Source organism: Apaloderma vittatum, unplaced genomic scaffold (genome assembly GCF_000703405.1).
Source record: "Apaloderma vittatum isolate BGI_N311 unplaced genomic scaffold, ASM70340v1 scaffold336, whole genome shotgun sequence".
Taxonomy (NCBI): domain Eukaryota; kingdom Metazoa; phylum Chordata; class Aves; order Trogoniformes; family Trogonidae; genus Apaloderma; species Apaloderma vittatum.
Genome location: NW_009722047.1, coordinates 21,336 through 42,628, shown reverse-complemented (window position 1 = coordinate 42,628; position 21,293 = coordinate 21,336). Strand labels below are relative to the sequence as shown.

The 21,293-nt window shown below is 38.5% G+C and overlaps 1 protein-coding gene across 1 annotated transcript in view; it reads right to left on the bottom strand.

Moving 5' to 3' along the window:
* Positions 1-1,054: 1,054 nt before the first annotated feature.
* AHCTF1 (AT hook containing transcription factor 1) overlaps positions 1,055-21,293 on the bottom strand; it is a 40,943-nt gene continuing 20,704 nt past the window's right edge. Inside the window, 19 exon segments of the mRNA XM_009871599.1 lie at positions 1,055-1,526; positions 2,343-2,449; positions 2,901-3,034; positions 3,693-5,538; positions 8,186-8,382; positions 9,050-9,153; positions 9,817-9,919; positions 11,663-12,089; positions 13,312-13,509; positions 15,596-15,791; positions 16,317-16,424; positions 16,954-17,104; positions 17,191-17,338; positions 18,494-18,625; positions 18,716-18,860; positions 19,032-19,219; positions 19,764-19,910; positions 21,014-21,070; positions 21,169-21,292. Coding sequence (XP_009869901.1) covers positions 1,334-1,526; positions 2,343-2,449; positions 2,901-3,034; positions 3,693-5,538; positions 8,186-8,382; positions 9,050-9,153; positions 9,817-9,919; positions 11,663-12,089; positions 13,312-13,509; positions 15,596-15,791; positions 16,317-16,424; positions 16,954-17,104; positions 17,191-17,338; positions 18,494-18,625; positions 18,716-18,860; positions 19,032-19,219; positions 19,764-19,910; positions 21,014-21,070; positions 21,169-21,292 — 4,705 coding nt within the window. The 3' untranslated portion in view covers positions 1,055-1,333.

Here is a 21,293-nt window from a genome sequence, read left to right as displayed (position 1 = left end):
CCAAGTGCATGCAACCACTTCTCTACAAGGACCTGTTCCGGGATAGAAAAATCACTGGCCCCCAAAGAAACGTCTTTTACAAGCTTAATATGTTATTAATACATTCATCCACTATGTACAAGGAATTACGTAGCCAATAAATTATTTCTTAGAGTAACTGTAGTAGTTTTTACCAACTGAAAAGTTTAATGTCAGGTTCCACCACTCTGTAGTCTTCAAAGTTGCATCCATATATAAATTAACATACATAAAAATAATCAGTTGTCTAAAAGACTGCACATCAAAATAGTACTTCCATGTTTGCTTTTAAAAGAATAGGTTTTTGAATTTATTTTTACAAATTGAAGCTTTATAGGGACATTTACTCCACAACCTAAGATTATTAACGAAATAATTATCCAAAAATATGGTTTGTAACTAAGATTTCTGTACATTTTTGTACCTTTTTCAGACTATTATGTTACCTTTACCATCAGGTTTTTAGTGCTGTGATATGCAGGCTTCAATTATTGCAATATGTTTACAGACAGTAATTCTTTCAATTATAATAGCATTCGTATTAACCTTAGGAAAATAATTTTGGCTCAAATTTCAAAGTATGCAGGCAATATCCCTTTAAATTTGATATGCTATTTTAAGCATCACACCCCTCTATACAGTTTATTTTTTTTCTGACAACAAACTGTAAAAAATAGTGAAACATATGAGGTGTGATCTAGTTTCATGAACTAAAGAGCAGCTTTTCCAAAGTTTAAGACAAATACAAAAAAAATATTGCACAGCTTAAAATACAATTGTTTACATTCTGACTTCAATACAGTACAACTTAACCGTGAATATTTAAATTACCAGTTTGTATTGTGAGCCCAATTTGCACCGTAAGGTCAAACAATTTATAAAATTTAAACTAGTATGTTTAAACTTTTAAAACGCTTGAAAAGCTTTTGTCCTCACTTGTGAGGGTCAGCAACTCTTGCAAACCAACATTAAAATTTCTGAGCGATACAGGCCATTCAACCCACTATTCCCTCAAAAAGCTATCAGACAGTAAGCATATTGTGAAGTATACATTTTTATTTAACATTCCTAAAATAAGCTGTATTTACATATTATATAAATGTATGAAGTCTTAATATAAAATAGAAAACTGCATTGACTGAGGAAATCACACTCCATATGGAGTTACTTACTGAAGACTATTTGTTTATGAAATTTTAAAATAATTTATATAAATTATCTCTTCCAAATTAGGTGAATTTTTTTTCTTTTTACTAACCCACACAATTTTGACGATTTTACAAACAGTGGTGTAGATTATAAACTTGAAAAACAGTTACAGCATCTTCCGGCGCACAACTGGCTTTGGAAAATTAGACAGTCTTTTTTTGTTCTTTCGTAGAGTCTTCTCTGCTGCATCTGTGGTTTCTTTCTGTTTGCTTTTTGTTCCATCCACTGGACTTCCAAAAGGAGAGATGAATTTTATTTCCACTGGTGGAGGTGACCAAGAACCTTCTTTTCTTGCAGTTCTGACAAAAAAGAAAGTTATCAAATTGATATTTTTTTTCTACCAACAGTTTTTAGTAGAGGAAAAAAATAAACAAATGCAGAATTACAAAATCAATGCCAAATAATTATTAATAGGCTTCTTTACAGATAGGATTAAGGCAGAGAGAGTACATCAATAAGCTTCTTTTTGCTTTTATTCCTTACCAGGCTGTCCCAAGCATTCTCACTCACTATTCATACGAGCTTTGAGAGCACCTCCCTTCAGCTTTTAAGAGGCAAATGTCGTCAAATAGTTTTTCAGAAGGAACCAGAAAACATGTCCAGAAACAAGAAATTCTCTCTAGTCATTGTCTGTCCCCCTCCTGCCTTGTACGGGGAACTAAAGACTGTAAGAGTATAGCTTCATAAGGAAGCTATAAGACTTATAGCTTACAGGAATAAGACCCTGTAAGAGCATGCCGGTATCGCAGGGTACTGATTCGCCCTTTTCTATCCTCTCTCCCTTTTGTTTCCATTAGAAAACTAAACCGTTTGGTGGGAACGAGGTGCCTGTGAGACCAGCAAGCTGGACAGGCTGCCCAGAGAGGTTGTGGAGTCTCCTTCTCTGGAGACATTCAAAACCTGCCTGGACGCGTTCCTGTGTGACCGACTCTAGGTAATCCTGCTCTGGCAGAGGGGTTGGACTAGATGGCCTCTAAAGGTCCCTTCCAAGCCCAAACATTCTGTGGTAATGTCAGAGCAGAACTGCTCAGCCAAGTGAGGAGGTGAGATGGCTCACAACTGAACCACTACCACAATAAAGGAATGCTGGTAAGTGTTCAAAACAAGTTTCGTACTTGCTTGCTTTCTTCATTTTTGATTTTGCAGTTCTACCTCCCTTCGACTTTTGCTTTCCCACAGACTCTATGGATTTGGTATCCTCTTCTTCTTTCACTGGAAGCTCCTATGTTAAAGCAACAAAAATGTTACTTGCATACAAGTTCTCAGAAATCTACAGAATACAAATGAATGTCTCTTTCATGAAAAAGTCATGCTAAAGTTATTTCCAAAAGCATTATAGTTCGTCTCTGCCAAAACCAAACCTGCTATCTCAAATTACTGTACTATCCCAAAAGTTCAATTTCTGAAATTAACAGGTATCACACCAAGTAAGTTTAGAGAAAGCCACCTGCCTTTTGTTAAAGACAAAGCAATACTTGCTAGTCTTGACTTACATAGATAAAAAATGGATTTTTGTAGTTAGTTTTCATGAAAGAAAAAAAAATTGTTTAGCTAATTAAAGTTCTCCTTTTAAATACAATTTCAAGGAAGAAGGCAAGGCACTGCAAAGCATGATTTGAAAAAACAGTACAGAGCAAATATCAAGAATATGAGACAATCAGAGTTTTACTTACTGGTTCTTCCACAATTTGGGAAATGCTAGATACATTTTTTTTCCTTGACCTCAAAAGAGGGGGTGAAAAGACAAACTGAGAAGACAAGTCTGGGTCTAAATCCTTGAGCTGTACAGGATGGTCTGCTTTTCCAGCTAAAATGACAACGTATTGTTTATGTGCATGTACATTATATATACAGGACAGCAACGTGAAATTACAGCTGATAATCAAGAACATAATGCTTTCCTGAAATAAAAGGTCCAATCAGGTTTTATAAACACATAGCGCAGAGGTGTTTTTCCCCCAGTAACTGCCTCTTGGGATCCATTCTTTTATAGTAATTTGTGGAAAAAAAATAAGTCAGTGTAGTTATTTTTTCTGCATTTACATCATAAAAGACATTATGCTCCATGGGCATCAACAGTCCTTACACTTCTCAAAACAATTTTTATTATCATGTATTCTAGTAAAAAGAGTACATCCTCTTTATTCCTCTGGAGGGGAGAAGGGATGGCAATCACCTATTAAGAGACAACAGTTTTCAAAACTGACAGAAATTCAGTTCATGACAAAAGTTCCTCTTGAACTTCATTTCACTCTATTCAGGTCAGCCTCCTCACCTGTTTCCACCACAGCTAGTCAGCCAGTCATGCAGAGTTCAAAAAAAAAGATGAACTGCCTCTTTCCAATTTTTTGTATTTTCACACAGCTCTTTTCTTTACAACACTGAAAGCCATCCTCACAGTTTGTTTTCTGTGGTTTACAAAAGAGCAATATGCCCTATTTGGCATATAAACATGGTGCACCTACCTTTAAATTTCCTTGTCAGCTTTGTGAGAGGAGGAGAGAAAAGGAAGGACTCATTTTCCTCCACAGGTAGTTTCTGATCCACGGCAGTTTTGCGGGACCTGGTTCTTGTAATACGATATCTTACAGTTCTTGATGTTTTCTCTTGTCCTGATGGGGTTATGTCTTCAAGGAGCAAAGGACTGTCATTAGGCCCTTGCGGTAAGGCCTCCTGCCCTGGGCTCTCCTCCAGTACGGAACGTTTCTTTCGGCCCCGACGCCCTGTCCTTACTGTAGTCTGGGGTGTGGTTAATTCCTCAGTTGGTCGTGCAGGTGTTTCTTCGTGAATATCTGTTTTTTCCAGTTTAGCACGTGGACCTCTTCCTCTCCTAGGAGTACCAAGTATTTCCATTTTCCCAGCTGAATGTATGTCTTCCTGAGTAGAGAGAGATTCTGTATCTGCCAAGAGGTTTTGCACCCCCTTCCTAGCGCTCCTTCTGGGAGTAACAGGAAGTTTAAGTTCTGTTTGAGGAAGCGACAATTTAGACAGATTAAGGTCAGAAGTTTCCGAAACTTCTGATGTACTCATCTTTCTTCTTCCACCTCTTTTAGCTGGCACAGGTAATAACAGTTGATCCCTAGGCTGTACCTCTTGATCCTTGACAGTATTTTCAGTAAGTTGTAAATTAATATTTCTCTGTTTTCTTGAACTTCTGCTGGGACTGACTGCTGTTTTTACCTTACGATTGGTGTCACTCTGGCCAGTTTCTTGATCTCCCGCTGAACTTTTTCCTCCTCTAGTTCTTCTGGAAGTAGCAGAAGCAATAGTGCTACCTTCAGCAAGAGAAGCCTCCTCAGGAGCCCCTTCCAAGAGTTCAGATGCAGTTTCCTTTGCTCTCCTTAATCCCCTTCTTGGCGTGGATGGTGCACTGACGGACAACGTTTGTCCATCTGAATGGCTGCTTTCTACTTGTTCTACATTAGCCAGTTTAGGCTTCCTACCTCTCCTAGGAGTAATAGGCATTACTGGAGTAACAGCTACTTGCTCCTCTTGAGCATTTTCTTCTGTTTGAAGACTAGAAGCCTCAGATGCTTCTTTTGTGCGCCTGGTACTTCTCCTGGGAGACAGGCCAAACAGAACTGGTTTGTCTGTCTTAAGCAGCTGCTGAGCACCTGCCAACGGAACACCTGGACTTCTACTCAGTTGTCGCCCTGTGTATTGTCGCCTTGTGTATTTTCTAGGAGTGATGACAAACTCCACCTGATGTATGCTGCTTTCATCTTCCACTCCTGGCACAGTTGTTAAGGGAGCTTTTCCCTTCTGGAATCTAGTTACCTTTTTACCTATAGTTTCATGAATAGATTGTTCTACAACTTCAGATGTAAATTCTTTACTTCTCGTGTCTTTGATCGCATCCAGTAAGTTCTCAGCAATAGCGACCTTAATGGGTTCAGGCACATAGGGGAGCGACTCCACAATATTTTGAGATTCCTGATCACTAGTTACAGTGGACACTGAGTTTGTAACATGTTCTTGGTTTTCAGCATTTCCTAAATTGTTTGCAGGTTTTTCCTCTGTTGTTGTGCCAGCCGGTTTAAAAGCATCTACAAATGTAGGGTCTCCCATCTCTGCTTCACCTTCTTCTCCTTCCAAGACTAAAGTAAAATTACTCTGAGATAGAAAAAGCTCTCCCTCTCCATCAGCTGCATCACATTCGCCATCTTTGGTATCAGGCAAATCACATGCAAACTGTTGCTCTATAGTATCACAGCTGTATTGAAGATTGCCTAGTGGATGTAGTTCACTATATGGTGATGTCTCAGGTGCTTCTTCTGAGGTTTGTGCCTTAACCACGCTATCTTCAATCACCTAAAGTTAAGAAAGGTCTGTTAATGCATTATTAATTACTGAACAGACTAACAACAAACTGAGCTAGACAAAACTGAGGACAGTGACATGCTGCTTCGCCTTTCAGAACACCATGGAATGTAAAGTTAGAAATATACAATATACTCCCTACAGCAGATAAGAGTCTATGTGTGCAAGGGGCAGAGAACAGAGTACGTGATCAGAGAACAGTGTATGTGATCACATGCTCCATTTCTGGTATTTCTGCTCATGATTAATGCTTTGCCACCATCCCTGAACAAAGTTTTACAATACAAGCTGTACACACAACTGGCAGAAATCAACCCACTGCAGGACTTTCTGGGCTGACTACCCAGCCACGCAGAGCAACCAACTCTGCAGCTAACAGGGTGAAATACAATTATGTCCCCAAGGTTTGTTACAGTCACAACAGTTGTGATCATAGAATCATAGAATGGCCTAGGTTGGAAGGGACCTTAGAGATCATCTAATCCAATCTCCTGGCCATGGGCAAGGACACCTCTCAACTAAACCAGGTTGCTCAAGGCCTCATCCAATCTGGCCTTGAACACCTTCAGGGAGGGGGTATCCATAACTTCTCTGGACAGTTTATTCCAGAGTCTTGCCACCCTCGCACTGAAGAATTTTTTCCTAAGATCCAATCTAAATCTCTTTTCCTTTACTTTAAATCCATTTCCATTTGTCCTATCAGTCATCAGTCCTATCCTCTTGTAAAAAGACCCTCTCCAGCCTTCTTGTAGGTTCCCTTCAGGTATTGGAAGGGGGTTATAAGGTCCCCCTGGAGTCTTCTCTTCTCCATGCTGAACAATCCCTGTTCCCTTAGTCTATCCTCACAGCAGAGGTGCTCCAGCCTCTGGATCGTCTCTGTGGCCCTCCTCTGAACTCGTTCCAGCAGATCTACATCTCTCTTACGGCAGGGACATCAGAACTGGACACGGTATTTGAGGTGGGCAACCCTTAGTCAAATTCGCCAGGTATCATGTCCAACAGCTCAACACCATACTTCAGGAATCACTTGGATTGCCTGAGACAACACATATATTTGAAATACCTCCATCTCATGTTTTTGTAGTTCCCTGTACTGAGCATTAATAACCTTTTCTACTAGATCCACACGAGATGCTCAAGATTTTGTGTGGCAAACAAAGGTAGTATATGGTGATGTGTTTTAGGGCACTCAGATGCTCAAGATAATTTCATCAATGTGTAAAGAATTTTGCCCAACTCTCTGAAGCTACAGCGCCGGCCAACAATGGCAGAAGGAAGTCACCACTCAACAGGAGTCTCCACAGAATCTGCTTATTTTCTTGCCTCCTGCCTTGTCAACAGTTGGTAAAGCATCATATTATAGCAACATGCCACACTTTAAAATTACAATCAAGAAATAGAGTCTGCATAAAGTTGTTTCTTATGCTTACAAACAAGAAAGCACTTAAGTAGTTTATCCTAAGTTTAGTGAAGGGAGACAAGCCAAAAAGAGTTTACTTATAAATCACTAAGATACACATACAGCGAAAGCAAAAAAACCTTCCCTGTACTGCTGCATGAAGGACTATAGGAACTTTGTGACCATTTCATGCACCTGCTCCCTTCCCCCATCATGTTTCCCCTATACTCCCAGAAGTGGTTTGCGTATTCCCAAATCTATAATCATCATCTCTGCAGCACCGTCCTGAATTCCAAAGCCAAGACAAACTACTTAAGTGATTGCCTATTTAATATCATCTGAAATTTAGGACACTGAAAAACATTTTCTGTTACCTAAGACCAATCTATTTGTGGTATATCTACCTTCCGGTTTGTGATTCACCCTTATTTAATCCCCTCATTACAATCCTACAGGAAATTGACAGTATAACCAATATATATGGTACCGGCTAGACTCAATGATCTTAAAAGTCTTTTCCAACCTAAACGATTCCATGATCAACTCCCCTAAAAGTAAGAACAACAGGGGAGAATCTCTAGCGTCAATTTTCAGTCCATGGGAACAACCTCTTAAAATCAGTATTTTACATACAAAGTTTAGATGTTAAAACAATGTGTGTTTACTAAAAAAAAAACACAATAATTAAAAAAATGTTTTAGGTAGAGGGAAACAGGCTGACACTGAAACACTGAAATTAACTCATTACTGGGAAATCTGTTCATGTTAATAAGAAACAAAGAGTAAAGAATCCAAGCACTTAAACTGTTCTGAAAGTTACTTTGGTTCCCATGTCATTTTGTCATTTGGTGAATTGCCCCCAGTACTGAAAAGCTGCATTCCCCAACTTTTCTTTCTGTGTCTACCATTAAAACTATTTATTTTTTAAGTCAGATAAGAAACTTTTAAGCTCTAGTAAACCAAATGAACGCATGGTTATCTTAAAAAACAGTTTAGGCATTTTTATGCATTACTAAAGCACTCAAAGACTCAAGTCTTGACAGGTTCCATTCTGTGTTCTAGGTACAGAAATGCATAGGGAAGAATATCTGCCTTTAGGTAAAGAGATTTTGACTTGCGTTACCCACCTAACGAAACCGAGATGTTTGTGTGTGCCTTCCAATTGTCAGTAAGGCAGGACTGTTCTCAATTTGCCAAGTGTTTTCTAATTCGTAGGAAATGTGAAGTTAGTTTACTTACATTAGCTTCATTAATTTCCTCAGTCTTAGGAAGATTGTTAGAAAGAGTTCTGTCTTCCTGTGGCAAAGGAACATTTTCTTCAACTTCAGCCGCTTCTAGGTTATGTTCCTCAGGTAAATCCACACACTTGCCCTCAAGGCGATTTTCTGAATGCTGAGTGCTGACCAATTCCTCCCTGTCAGGGATACTCACCACAGCTGGAAGGGATTTATGTAATTTTAACTTAATTGCCATATAAGTTTCACAACTTTAAACAAACAGAAAGTAACAGAGGGAGGGTAAGCCAACAATCCAGTTCTCCATTCTGCCTGAAATGCTGGACTTTCTCCAAAAACTAGAAGACAAAACTACCTATCTGGTAAAGAAGCCAGCCTCATAGTAAAAGAAAATTAGAAAAAAACCCAAAAAGGAGAACTAAGAAAAAGAGTAAGGAGAAAATCAGCTGGCAAGACCCTAGAGAAAAAGAACTACATAGGAAAGGGTGGCTGGCAAGGATGCCAGTTATTCTTCACAGTCTCATGGATGTGGTTCATCTTTTAAAAATAGTAACTCAAGTGGCAAGTTCCACAGTACAGAAATTAGTAGCGGCGTACAACATTAAAATAAATCCTCATCTCTACCCTAATAATTTAAATTCTAAGAGGTTTCTCAGTATCTTTAGCAAGAACAGGGCCATTTACTATCCATTTTCTACAAGGAATTCCTTCGAGGAGGGCATTCTCTCTACAGTTTAACGAAAGTTTGCAGTAACGTGCTACGACTACTTCAGCGTGGAACACTTGTAGTGCTATGACAAACTACATGTTTTACTGCAGGAGTTCAGCTACCTGAACTCAAGTAACATCTCCAACAATCTGTACATACGTTCACTGTCTGCCTCTGGCAATTCAGAAAGCTGTGGATGTGTTGCAACTAGTATGGCTTCTTCTGATGAAGTGGACATTCTGGGCTCCTGGTGGTTTGTTTCACTTCATGAAGAGAAAAGAGAGAAATTAATCACAAAGCTGCAAAACAAACCTTGAAGAGTTTCACAAATTGCTTTCTCATGACAAAATCATGAACAGAAAATAAATAGAAATAACAGAATAGAAATAAACAGAAATAAATAAGAGAAATTAGAAATTCCTTTGCCAGCATCTACATCCAATCTGTGACTCATTTTATGCAAAGAATAAAGTACTTCACGTTCTTCCCAGCTAATTAACATTAGATAATAACATCACCAGAGTTGTAGTAAGAATAATAAATTCTTTGTCTTCTGTAGAAAGAATGTAACTGCTATTCTGGAGGTTTAGAACAGACTGAACAAAAGGTTGGGTCACTGTAAGTTACCACTTGAAATTAAGGGTTAGTTCATTGCTAACTTTCTGTCTTTATCACTAAGCAGTTGCAGCTTTTAAAGCAGCTGCTGTGCAAACTGCTTCCCTCCCCACAAACAAAGAGGTGCTAATTCAGCACACACAGAAAACAGCTGACAGCTACTCAGTTTGACTTATATTTATGCTAAATTAGTTCTATGTGAGAACAGAAGAAACAATCAATACCAGGTCAAAATCACAGTTTTCAAACACAGGAAACCCAGCAGTTGCATACTGTGTGAACCCAAAGACAAATCTATTTTATAAACTTACCTTTCACTTGCAGTCCCGAAAGAAACAGCCTCAGCAGCCTTAAATACCAACGCACCATCCTCAGGAAGAGCAAGAGGATCAGCATTTGGTTCTTCCACAAATCCTATAAAAACAGGCAGATTGATAACTTCCCTGTTGTACTTAAACATAATATCTTTTACAACACTCATAGGATTTTAAAGTGAGTCTTTATGCCTTTCAGCTAGGATGGTGATCTAACAAAATAATGCTATACCAAGACTTCAAACGCACACGTCTGAATTCTTCTTCCTAGTAAAATGAGAAGTCTGATGCCAAATTTCAGTGAAGAAAACAAAATGATCATTGCTATTCTGTTTACAAACTAAACTTGATATGTTACTGACCTAATACATAAAAAACTCAGAAAATAAAATCCTCCTTAAAATTAGGTATTAAGTTTTCCTGTTTCTCTCTGGATATTTATCTCATTCTTGCAATGTTTCTTTCCTTGCTTGGCTCCATCTCCCCTCTTCTAAAAGAATGCATCTAAGGTCTTTCCTTGTTCTCTTCTCTAGTGACTGACTGGTGGTATTGAAACCCAACTGCTTGACAACATATTTTTATCTCAACAGTTTCAAATTTAGAAACATCCTCCTTTTCTTCGTTTCTGCTATCTGCTGCTTCCAGAGTGAGCAGTTCCCTTTGCAGAGAGCACGCAGGACTGGATCGTTTTGGTGGCTCAGGCCAAACAACCGCTATACTGACTGCCCTCTAGCACTTCCAGAGTACTGACATTGTACAGAACTGCTTGTACCATAGCCTAGAAATGGGCAGTTTCTTGATTAAGGTTAGTCTTTACTGATTAGTACCTTATTATTTTTAATGAAAAGCATCTTTGATTACTTGTCTAAATACAAGACAGCTAAAACAGGACAAATATTTTGACCTATCTTACTAGAAACACTCTGATCTGGAGAATCCCTTCTACCCATGTACATGGAGTCTGTATCTGGGCTCTCCTCTTATTGACAGAATAAATTTTTAAAAAAGGAGCCAAGTAACTTCAAAAGCAACAATCATTCTCCAGGATGCTCTGGAATCATCTCAGACTTAGGACCGAATCAGGCTGCATATGACACCCTGACACTGGAGTGCATGCTCATGGTTATGAACTGTTTTAATACCTCAGATACAGATCTGACACTTCTAGGTCCCTGGAATAGTAACCTACTTCTATAGTTGAGCAGCCTGAGCTCTCTTTGTCAAATACCAGCTGCGTTTGCACCTCTTCTCCCTGTTCATGTGCTTTCTTCATTCCCATCACTGCTCACCAGCTACTGAGCTACATCTCTTTTAATCTGCCAGCAGACCTGCTCATATGAGCACGTCCTCAAGCTGGGCTGGCTTGAATGAGCTGAATTGCCGAAGACCAACTGACACAGGTTTGGAAAAGGCTGTATAAACTGCTGAGTCAGCAAAATGAGCAAGCACAGGTGCAATGAGAAACAGATACACAAGCATACTCACTTCCAGAAGAAAACTATTTAACTGAGCACTTATGAGGTGGTTAAAGAAGTACTCCCAAAACATAACCAGAAGCCTAAACTTGCAAACTTATATCCCTCACACAACACCTACGAATTGCTGACACCTTTCATCTGCAACTGCACACAAGAAATGCCAGGAAAAAGTAGTATAAATTCACAATGTGGAAGATACCCAGGAGAGGACTCAAAATACATTGTCATTTTTAAAAGCCTAGGACAAGAAAGCGTCTAGGACACTTGTGAACATTCATCCTTAACGGCTGCCCTCAGCAGTAATGTAACCTTTTGAAGACAACTGAAAAATTCACAAACGTAGGTTATCATGGGATTAAACACACCAGCTTCTTTTCTTAGTTCTGGCGAATCTAGCTGTTCGATCTGGAAAGATTTATCTTCAGTTGTTTCACTGTCATCTTCAATCTCAGATTCTCGAAAATTGGCAGTTTCTTCAGCAGCAGAACTAGCTGGTTTAGCAGATATAAAGATCACATCATCTTCAAAATCACCAGGTGATTTTGCATCATGATACTCCAAAGTAGTTTGGTCTGACCTAACAGAGACGTTACTATTTTCTTTGCTGACATTCATTTTCTCCAAACCATCCCCAGATATGCTTTCTGAAGACTCTTCCATTTCAGCATGATCACTCTCAGGATTTCTCAGAGTAAATAGAGGTGGTTTCTCTCTCCTTTCAGACCAAGCATCCTCCACCACTCCATGATGCTCAGATGAAGCTCCTGATGGTGCTTTATCATCTTCTGTTACCTATTTAAAAACCAAACAAAACAACAACAAAACAAAAAACCAAAGGTCACAATCCAGAGCAAAGTGGTACAAAAATCAATTCTCATTCTAGCACTATCTTTGCTTTTAAAGCTGACTGTAAAAATTAAATACACTTTTGAGTGCTTACTGAGTTTCCATGACCCTAGAGAATTAAGATGAAGTGGGTCTTGTAAGTGCTTGTAAGTATACTGTCATCTCAAGGGTGTTCATTGGGTTCACTATTGTGTTTTCAAGAAGAGGGAGCTTTGCACACCTAAAACCACAACTCAGGATTTCTTTTACGTTTGCCTTTTCAACTTGTATGTACAACTAAAATATTTTAGTGTTCACGATGCCTGTAGCATGGAACAAGTAAATTAATCTGGCCACACTGAAATACTAGCAAGAACTTCATACAGGAGAACTTACGTAGATTAGAAGTTGTTACAACTTTATAGCATGCAATAAAAGGTATAATAGAACCAGATTATGACAATTTGTTAGACTATGTACAGAAAGGTCATGTATGTAGATACTAGTACACGCCCCTGTTCTGTCTCTGATATCAGTATGTTACTTCAGCAGCTGCATGATGAGCTGAATCAGGGAAATCCAACTGGCAGAACAAAAGGATGAGCAGAAGGAGGCAACTTTCAGATGGACCAACTTCATGTGACAACATGAATGCCATCCCTGGTGCAAGCTTAGAAGCAAATCTCAGAATTTTAGGGCTAGAGAACACACAACAGTCTCGCTCTCATCATCTAGTCTATTTTTGCCACCATTTATGGAAACCCAGGTTTGTGAAAAAACTGAAAGCAAATGCAGCTCATGACTTCTGTTGCTTTCAGAGGTTCAATACGCAAAGTTTTAAAAACCTAAACAACTGCCTCAATCTCTATTCCTTATCTTGCTGCCATACTACCGTTCAAAAATGTGTATCAGGGACCTGAACTAGCAATTTGGAACAATCACAGCTCCAAACAATGCTGGAGTAAAAACTGACAACCAAGGTCACCAGCATTTGTGAGGAATATGTTCCTGCAGGCATGTGATGTTACAGAAGTTCTGACACAACCTTTTTTGACCCAATCTAAGTCTGCCATTCTGATGTGCAATTCCAATTCCTAATATAATGAGTTCTGGCAAACTTAAAACCTAAATCAAAATACATTTTACTAAGCCCTTACTTGTAGAAATCCCTACATAGATCCCTGCTTACCCCAACAGTCCATTTTGCATTTGAGTTCTCTTCCCTGAAACTTATTCTCGGTTCCTTTGCTCGTAGAGGAGGAGTCACTGATCGTCCTGGAGATGCAGAGGGAGTTGCTAGAGGTGTGGTGCGAAGGCTGGATCTGAGAATAGACTGAGGAGTAAACCCAGGAAAACCAGAAGCAGATGTGGCCAAAATTTTAGCTCTCTGTAAAAATAAAAACATCTAAATCAAAACCAGTTAAATCTTCAAACTGGAAGACTCCCTTTGTCAAGAGTATTAGCTTAAATTAAAAACTGAGTTTGGACCAGCTGAGAGGACAAAGCTTAGCCTCTGCACTGCTCTTTTTCCAAAGGTACAAGATCTTACGATGAAACCCCATGCTTTTTGTGTTTCTTCTAGCTTTTTTTTTAAAAAATATTATTGAACGCCAACATTAAGTGTTGTTTTTCCAATTAATTTCCTGCAGAAATATGGATATGGCATCTTGCAGAAGGGAGAGATACCCTGCAGGAAGACTTAAAGATCAACAAGGACAAGTGTAAGGTCTTGCACCTGGGAAAATATACTTCAGGAGTGCGGCACAGGCTGGAATCTACCCGGCTGGGGAGCAGCTCTATGAAAATGGACGTGCGGGTCCTGGTGGACAATCAGCTCCACATGAGGCAACAGCGTGCTGCTGCAGTGGCAAGGAAAGCCAACAGGATGCGGGGGTGCATCAACAAGGGCGTCACCAGCAAAGATAAGGAAGCGTCATCCCATTCTACTCAGCACTTGTCAGGCCACAGCTGGAGTATCACGTTCGGCTTTGTTCAGTTCAGTACCCACAACACAAAAAAGATGTGGACAGGCTAGACAGGGTCCAGAGAAGGGCCACAATGATGATCCAAGGACTGGGAAGCCTGCCATGTGAGGACAGGCTGAGGAGATAGGGTTTCTTCAGCCATGAGAAAAGAAAGCTTAGGGGAGACCTTATCATCACGTTCCAGTATTTAACGGGTGGCTACAAAGAAGATGGAGATGCCCTTTTACAAAGGAGTCACATCGAAAAGATAAGAGGTAACGGGTACTCCTGGGGAGATTCCAATTGGAGACAAGAGGAAAATTTTTCACAAGGACAATCAGCCTTTGGAATAATCTCCCCAGGGAACTGGCGGAGACCCCAACACTTTTAAGATTCAGCTGGGCAGGATGCTGGGCCATCTTATTTAGTTCATGCTTTTCCCAAAAAGAGTTGAACTGTATGATCCTTGAAGTCCCTTCCAGCCTGATATTCTATGATCGTAGGATCTTGCTGTCTGCAATCTTATCTCCCACTCCAGTCTTAGTTGTAATTTCTACACTGCTCTTCTAAAAGGCATACAGCTTCAAATGTTACTTCAGATACAGTGACCGAAAACACTGCTATGCAAAGTGGCCATCACCAAAGTAACAGTTTATTTCTTCACTAATTAATCAGCCCACGCACTAGACTAGATTTAGTGGCACTGCTGTAAAAATACCTCAGGTCTTCTTACTTCAGCTTAGAAAAGGTTTTAAAGTATTGAAAGAGCTTAAAAGGAAGACAACGAAAATAGCTTCATAATACAGACAATACTTAACATGAAGAAAAAGGCCGCAATTTTGAAAGATCACAACTATTTTGTTCAGGTAGGCAAAGGCAAAATGAGCAGCACCAAGAAGACAGGTCAAATGTGATTTTCTTACATGGTAAGAGTCTGATGGCAGTGAATAGAAATACAGTTTAACACAAAAAATTCTTAAGTAAAATGACTGCAAAAAGCCACCACTGAATTTGACAGAGACCGATATCACTTAACTGGCATCACTTAGTTATTGTTCCCTTAACTAGATTAAAAAACTGATGCACACACGTTTTGGCTTGTGGGAACGCAAGTCAAACTACACAGAGCTGTTGAGCACTTAAGTAATGAGATTGTAAGCCACAAACTGTATCTGAAGTATCTAAATATATGGAAAAGTCCAATTTTAACTTTGTTCGAAAAAACAAAACAAAACCCCCAAACAAAAATAAGTGCCTTTCACAACACTATGCAACAACATGCACACTGCAACTAACTTAAAACTAAAGAACTTAGAACTAAACTTTCCCTTTTTAAGCTGGTTCCCAACAAACTGTGTCCAAAAATATTGTCTATACACAATAACCACATACACACTGAAACTATTCCACAATTTGAATCCAACAGTGTTTGCATTTCATTTTAAACTAAGTTTACAGGCTCTTGGCTTTGCTGGTTCTTACTGGTTTGGGTATTTTTTAAATACAAACCTTAACCACAAGAGGTGTCTGTAGTAAATTCAGCTCTGATGCTCCTGAAAATTTCTTTTCTGAGATGGAACCATGCACATTTGATCTCAATGGGCTGGACGCCATGAATGAAGTAGATGCTCTGCATGGTGATTGCCAGCTCTCATCCTCTGCTGCAGAACATGAAGGAACAGGACGAACCACCAAATCTAGCAATCTGTTAAGATACACAATTTAAAATAGGAATGTGAGTAAATAAATGAAAAAAACACCAATGCTGCATTCAGGAAATCTGCAATGATATCTAACAAAAAGATTCAATCAACAAGAAATGCAGATGAACTCTCACTGTTGGGTGATGTGTCAGGCCCTTGAGCAAGTGACAGGCATTTTCTACTTTTTAATTATTTCTTTAAGCTTCATGCTTAATTTCCTAAATCACTGCCTCTGAAGCTAGAGTAATATAATCTTCAGTTGCATAAGTAATGCCAGAGGCCTTTTCCAGCCTCAATAATTCTGTGATTCTGTGAAGTCACGTAATGCTCACGTCAGAAGTCATCTACATTTCAATGCTTTGACCACTTCAAATCCTCCACTTAGTTGTGGCCCTAAAATTTTCTTCAACAGATATAAAACTAAATACAAACAGAATGCTTTACAAACACGGAAAGTATACGCACACACATATATATATATATACGAAGCAGTATCTTTTTGAAATATTCATTCTGTATATATATACCTGGAACACTTTCTTGAAGATTTTGTAACCGGTGTCCCAACGAACGCATTGCACAACTCTGCATCAGGGAGAGGACGAGCTACGACTGGTGATTCTGCAACTCTAGGACTAGAATTAAAAGAAAAACGTAACTGACTTTCATCCCCTGAAGTCCAAATATAGCAGAATTCAAGTTCACTTGACCATACAACCTGTAGGAAAATCATCTGGTAACTACTAGCCTCTTTTCCCTCTTGATAATTTTCCCTATTTTTAAGTAAAAAGGCAGAAACAAAGCAGAAACAGGGCAGGAAGTGACAAAAGATTACTATTTGATCACACCAAGTTGATCAAAATTTGTGCACCAACAGCTTGATGTTAATCACAATTCTAGTTTCAGCCATCTGAAATTCTGTAAACATATTTACTATAATGTAAACATATGTATGTGCATAAATAAGATTATCATCACAAAAAAACCTCCCTCTCCAAATATTAGTTATGATGTAATGATCCTTAAATGTTGTTATATACTGCACTTGCAAAAACAACAAACAAAGCTTTATTCAGGTGCACCTTCCCTACATAACACTAAGATAATTCAAATAGATTTTTTTCTCACATAGCTCAAGACTAAACTTTGTTAAAGGCAGCTTACCTATCATGTTGTGAGAAACTAGTTTTCTGCTCCTTTCCTACCCATACTTCTCCAATTTTGGACAATACATTACTGATGAAAGTCGCTCTGGTATGCACATTTCCTGCATTTGCTTGTTTTGTTACTGTTGATAACGGCTTCGGCCTCGAGACTATAAAGCAAGAGGGAAAAAATATCAGCCTTGTGTAATCAAAGTGATGGTTAGTTGTCCATTTTATCTCTCTCACTAAAAATTACCTTCTCTCAAGACTGACGAAGGTAAATGGTAAGGCTTGGCTCTCTCTACAGCCAGTTTCCTTTGAACTCGAGGAAGGATCTTGCCATATTGGTCTAATATAGAATTTCTGGCAACTGCTCTTTCTCTCAAGCGAGGATCACGATCATTCTGATGAATGAAAAGCACAAAGCAAAAAGTTAACTAAGCACAAGAAGTCCGTTGCACAGAACTATCTGTGCTACTTCTGATTAGTGAATAAATTTCCTCTGCACAGACAGCGATACACATCCACTGCACAGAACAGCAGCAAGTTCTACTCATCAGCACACACCAATTTCACCTGGGAACTTCAGCAAAGCGGAAGGCAGGCCAGAATTACAACAGAACCTACAACTTGAACAACCCTGGCACTCTGCAGAACCTTATCCTGAGACACTTGTTACCACCTGCAATTCTCAAATGCCTTACAAAACAGCAAGCCTTTCCTTTCTTTTCCTGAAACACCAATGTCCAAGATGACTGAATATGCAGACAGGGACAAAACTGATGTGAATATTAAAATGAGTAAGAAAAAAACCCACTTGCGCATACTTTCTGTCTGGATGAAACTTTTCAAATGCAGGACCTAAAACTTCCAAGATCACCATAAGCTTGGTTCCCTGAAGACTATAGTTCCAGGAAACAGCAAATGCATCACAGATTCATAGCAGAAGGTCACATAATGCAAAACTTAACTTGGGTATTTTAAGAAACATAGGTAAGAATTTCTGTCATAAAAGTGGTAAAATGAAAGTTGTGCGTGTTCCAGAGCTCATGCTATAACTTGAAGAAACAAATAAAAGAAAACAGCATGCAAATTTTACCTCTGGACTGGCAACTAGACTGTTGTCAGCTAGAAAAATAAAGTTGTGTGCAAGATCCAAGAGATGATATACAACATACTCTGTTCCACAGAAAGGAGAGACATAAACAACTTTGAATAGCCTAAATCATATATGACATGCATATCTGAGTAACTGAATGGTAAGACTGGCTGATAGAAAAGATATATATTTATTCCTCAGGTACAAACAAACAATTTTAAGTCACTAGATTCAACAACAGTCTGCACCATTTAATTTACATCTTCACAGAGTAGCTTTGCAGCAGTGAAATATTTTGCTCAACTATTAGGTTCTGGTGTAACTTAAAGTGTAGAAACTTATTCCTAGTATTTCAAATAATGGCATAAAAAACAAAGCAGGATCTTCACTGAGCACTACTATCAAGCACTGTCAGTAACACCTAACAGAAACTTGCACACCTGACAACTTTTCTGCTTACCATCAGATTAACGTTCATTGACTGATTCAGCTGCAGTGCTGGGATATAGTTGGCACGCTGCAGGTGGTGGACTAAAAGAAATTCGGGATTCTGAACACCAGCATTGGTCTGTAAGAACTTCTCCAAACACTCCTATGAGAAATAACATATTTCAAAAATTTATTCTCGTTCAGTTTCTTCTTTTTTCAGAGACAATCACCACTTTGTTTTGTTTGCACTTACTTGTTCAGTGTCTGTGAAAGGTAGCTTCAGTAAATCTTCCATTAGTCCCATCTCCTGACACATTTCATACACGTGTTTTAACAACTCTTCTATGTTTAACTTAGTGGTGTGTTGCTGCAACAGAGCCCAAGCCTCCACCATGCACCTGTAATTATGTTTTTGGAGATGTAAAGGAATATTAATAGCATAACCGAAAAGATGCCTCTAAATTACTGTATTCAATGTTTAAAGGAAATCTAGGGGATTGTGATCTGTACATTTGCTCTCCACCTCTGACAACACTTGAATGCCAAAAGGGTGGGATATATGTCTTTACCTATTGGACAACAACACTGTGAGGAAAAGCCGCACTTCACTGCTGCTTGACATTGATGGCTTCATCATCTGGATGTATCTGAGGGCTCGCCTATGCTCTCCCTGGCACATGAGGGACTGAATAATTCTCATATGTTGCCAGGACACAGTTTTGATTGTAGCTGGATGAAAGAGCAGGGCCAGAGAATTCTGTGGAAGTTAGAGACCAGGTGCATTACAATATATACATGCACACACACAACTGAAATATTCAGTAGTTTCTTAAGTAAGGGTGAATGTGTGTTAAATAAACTTCAGTGATAAACTAATGCAATACTTGATATGGGACATGTAAGTAGAAATTCCTAAGTATTTGCAGAAAAAACCAATCAGTTAGCCATACATAACAAAGTGAGTGTTTTAAAAGGAGTAATTCACACATTTCTGGATTAACCAAATCCCTGTATACAAACACTTTTCATAAATATATGACTAAATAATAACTTATTCTACCAGACAGACATTATATTAGAACAACCTTCAGCATCAGAAAGAATATGAATTAGCTTGAAAAGACACTTTTGCAGTCTTCTGTCTCAAATCTTGCTGCTGTGATCATAGTTTTAATATTTAAAGTACCTAAACCATCATTTTTGAGTAAGTGCTCAACCAGTCTGCTAAAAAATAACCTAAATACATGGCTTTGAAAATTCTGTACCTTAATGTATGTCTAACGAAACTGTAACATACTTACTTCATAATCATTGTGATCTAGAAGCCAAAAACCTTGAATAAGCTTAACAAGACCCCAAGGGATAGCAAAGGCAGTTGGGAAGGAGTCGATAGAAGTTTCTGTCTTATTCGGAAAGGAATGCATGATATCTAGCAGCAAGTAAATTGTCTGATATCAAGTATCTCATTAAGGCTAAAAACCACAGTGAAAGAAGAATATAAAAGCATTAGGAAGCAGAAAATACAAATGTAATAATCTTGCCATTTTGACCTATTATAACCTAAGAATAGTCAACTCCTAACCACAAAATTGCATTCTGAATAAATAGTCAGAAAGAAATACTCCTTTATTTCTGTAAGGTATTCAGAAAAGTTAACTTTAGGTATTTAAGTGCTTCTTTATTTTAGTTACCAGTTGGACATTCAAAACTTTTGAACATCCAACACTTAGTTATTAAAGTAAACAAATTATACACTTTTGAGTTTTCTTCCTAATTTTCAGAGTATACAAAATAATGTAAATTATGGTGGCCTTAAAATACAACTTAGCTTAGAATGACTGAAAGGGGATTTAAACCAATATATGCGTCACTCACTGCTAGCGTCCTTTTCTATTCTGACATCTGTTTTTAGGGGCATATTCTATCCAGGGTACAACCATTTTTAAACCCCTTGGACTCTAGGCTCCCTTCTCGAGGTAGGCAACAAACAACAAAAGCAATTCTATCTATTTCATCAGCTTAAAAATTAAGTTTTGGGCCAATGACTTGTCTCTGTTTATTATTCTGTGTGCCTGCACTTTCAACAGAGCAAAAGTGAGCTCTGTTAGCTGTGCTGGAAAACTGATGATATGAGCAAAAAGCAAAAACCACGCAGTGGTAAACCACTGTTAGAAATCCTTCTGCTCTGAAGCAGCACCTTTTAGGGCATCACTCTAGTAAGTAGCCATTACCTACAGTTACTGGTGTTTAAAAATAAATATGAAAAACTCTGTTTAAATTTCGAAGAAAAACTATGGGAATTTAACATTTCTTAGTGAACTCATCTTCTTACATCAGAAAGACCTTAAGAGCAAAACATTAAAAAAGATCCTAAGAAATCCACAGTACAAAAACCACTTCTGCCTGTGACTTAACTCTAAACTAAATGTTTTCGCTTGCACTGTGTTTGAAGCATAACTTAAAAAATGTTATTAAACACACAGGTGACAAACATTTAAGAATATTTATGTACACATACTTAAGGCATAACAAAAATAACTAGAAAGGATACAATTGCATGTTTGTAGCTTTCTTCAATGTTTTCCAGCAAATAGAGATCCAGCAGTGCCTGAAATGAAAAATTACAAGTTTTTAAAAACTCCCATGCTTCTTAAGTCATTACCTTTTGAGTGTGGTTTTGTTGTTTTCAGTGAACATAACACTCACATGTAAACTAGCGGGTGGATATTTCCCAGTTCCTCCTTCATCTCTCCGCCACAACTTCTCAACTTGGTGTCCTAACTGGGAAACCATCCCATCAATCATCAAGCAGTCAAAATCCCATTTTCCTC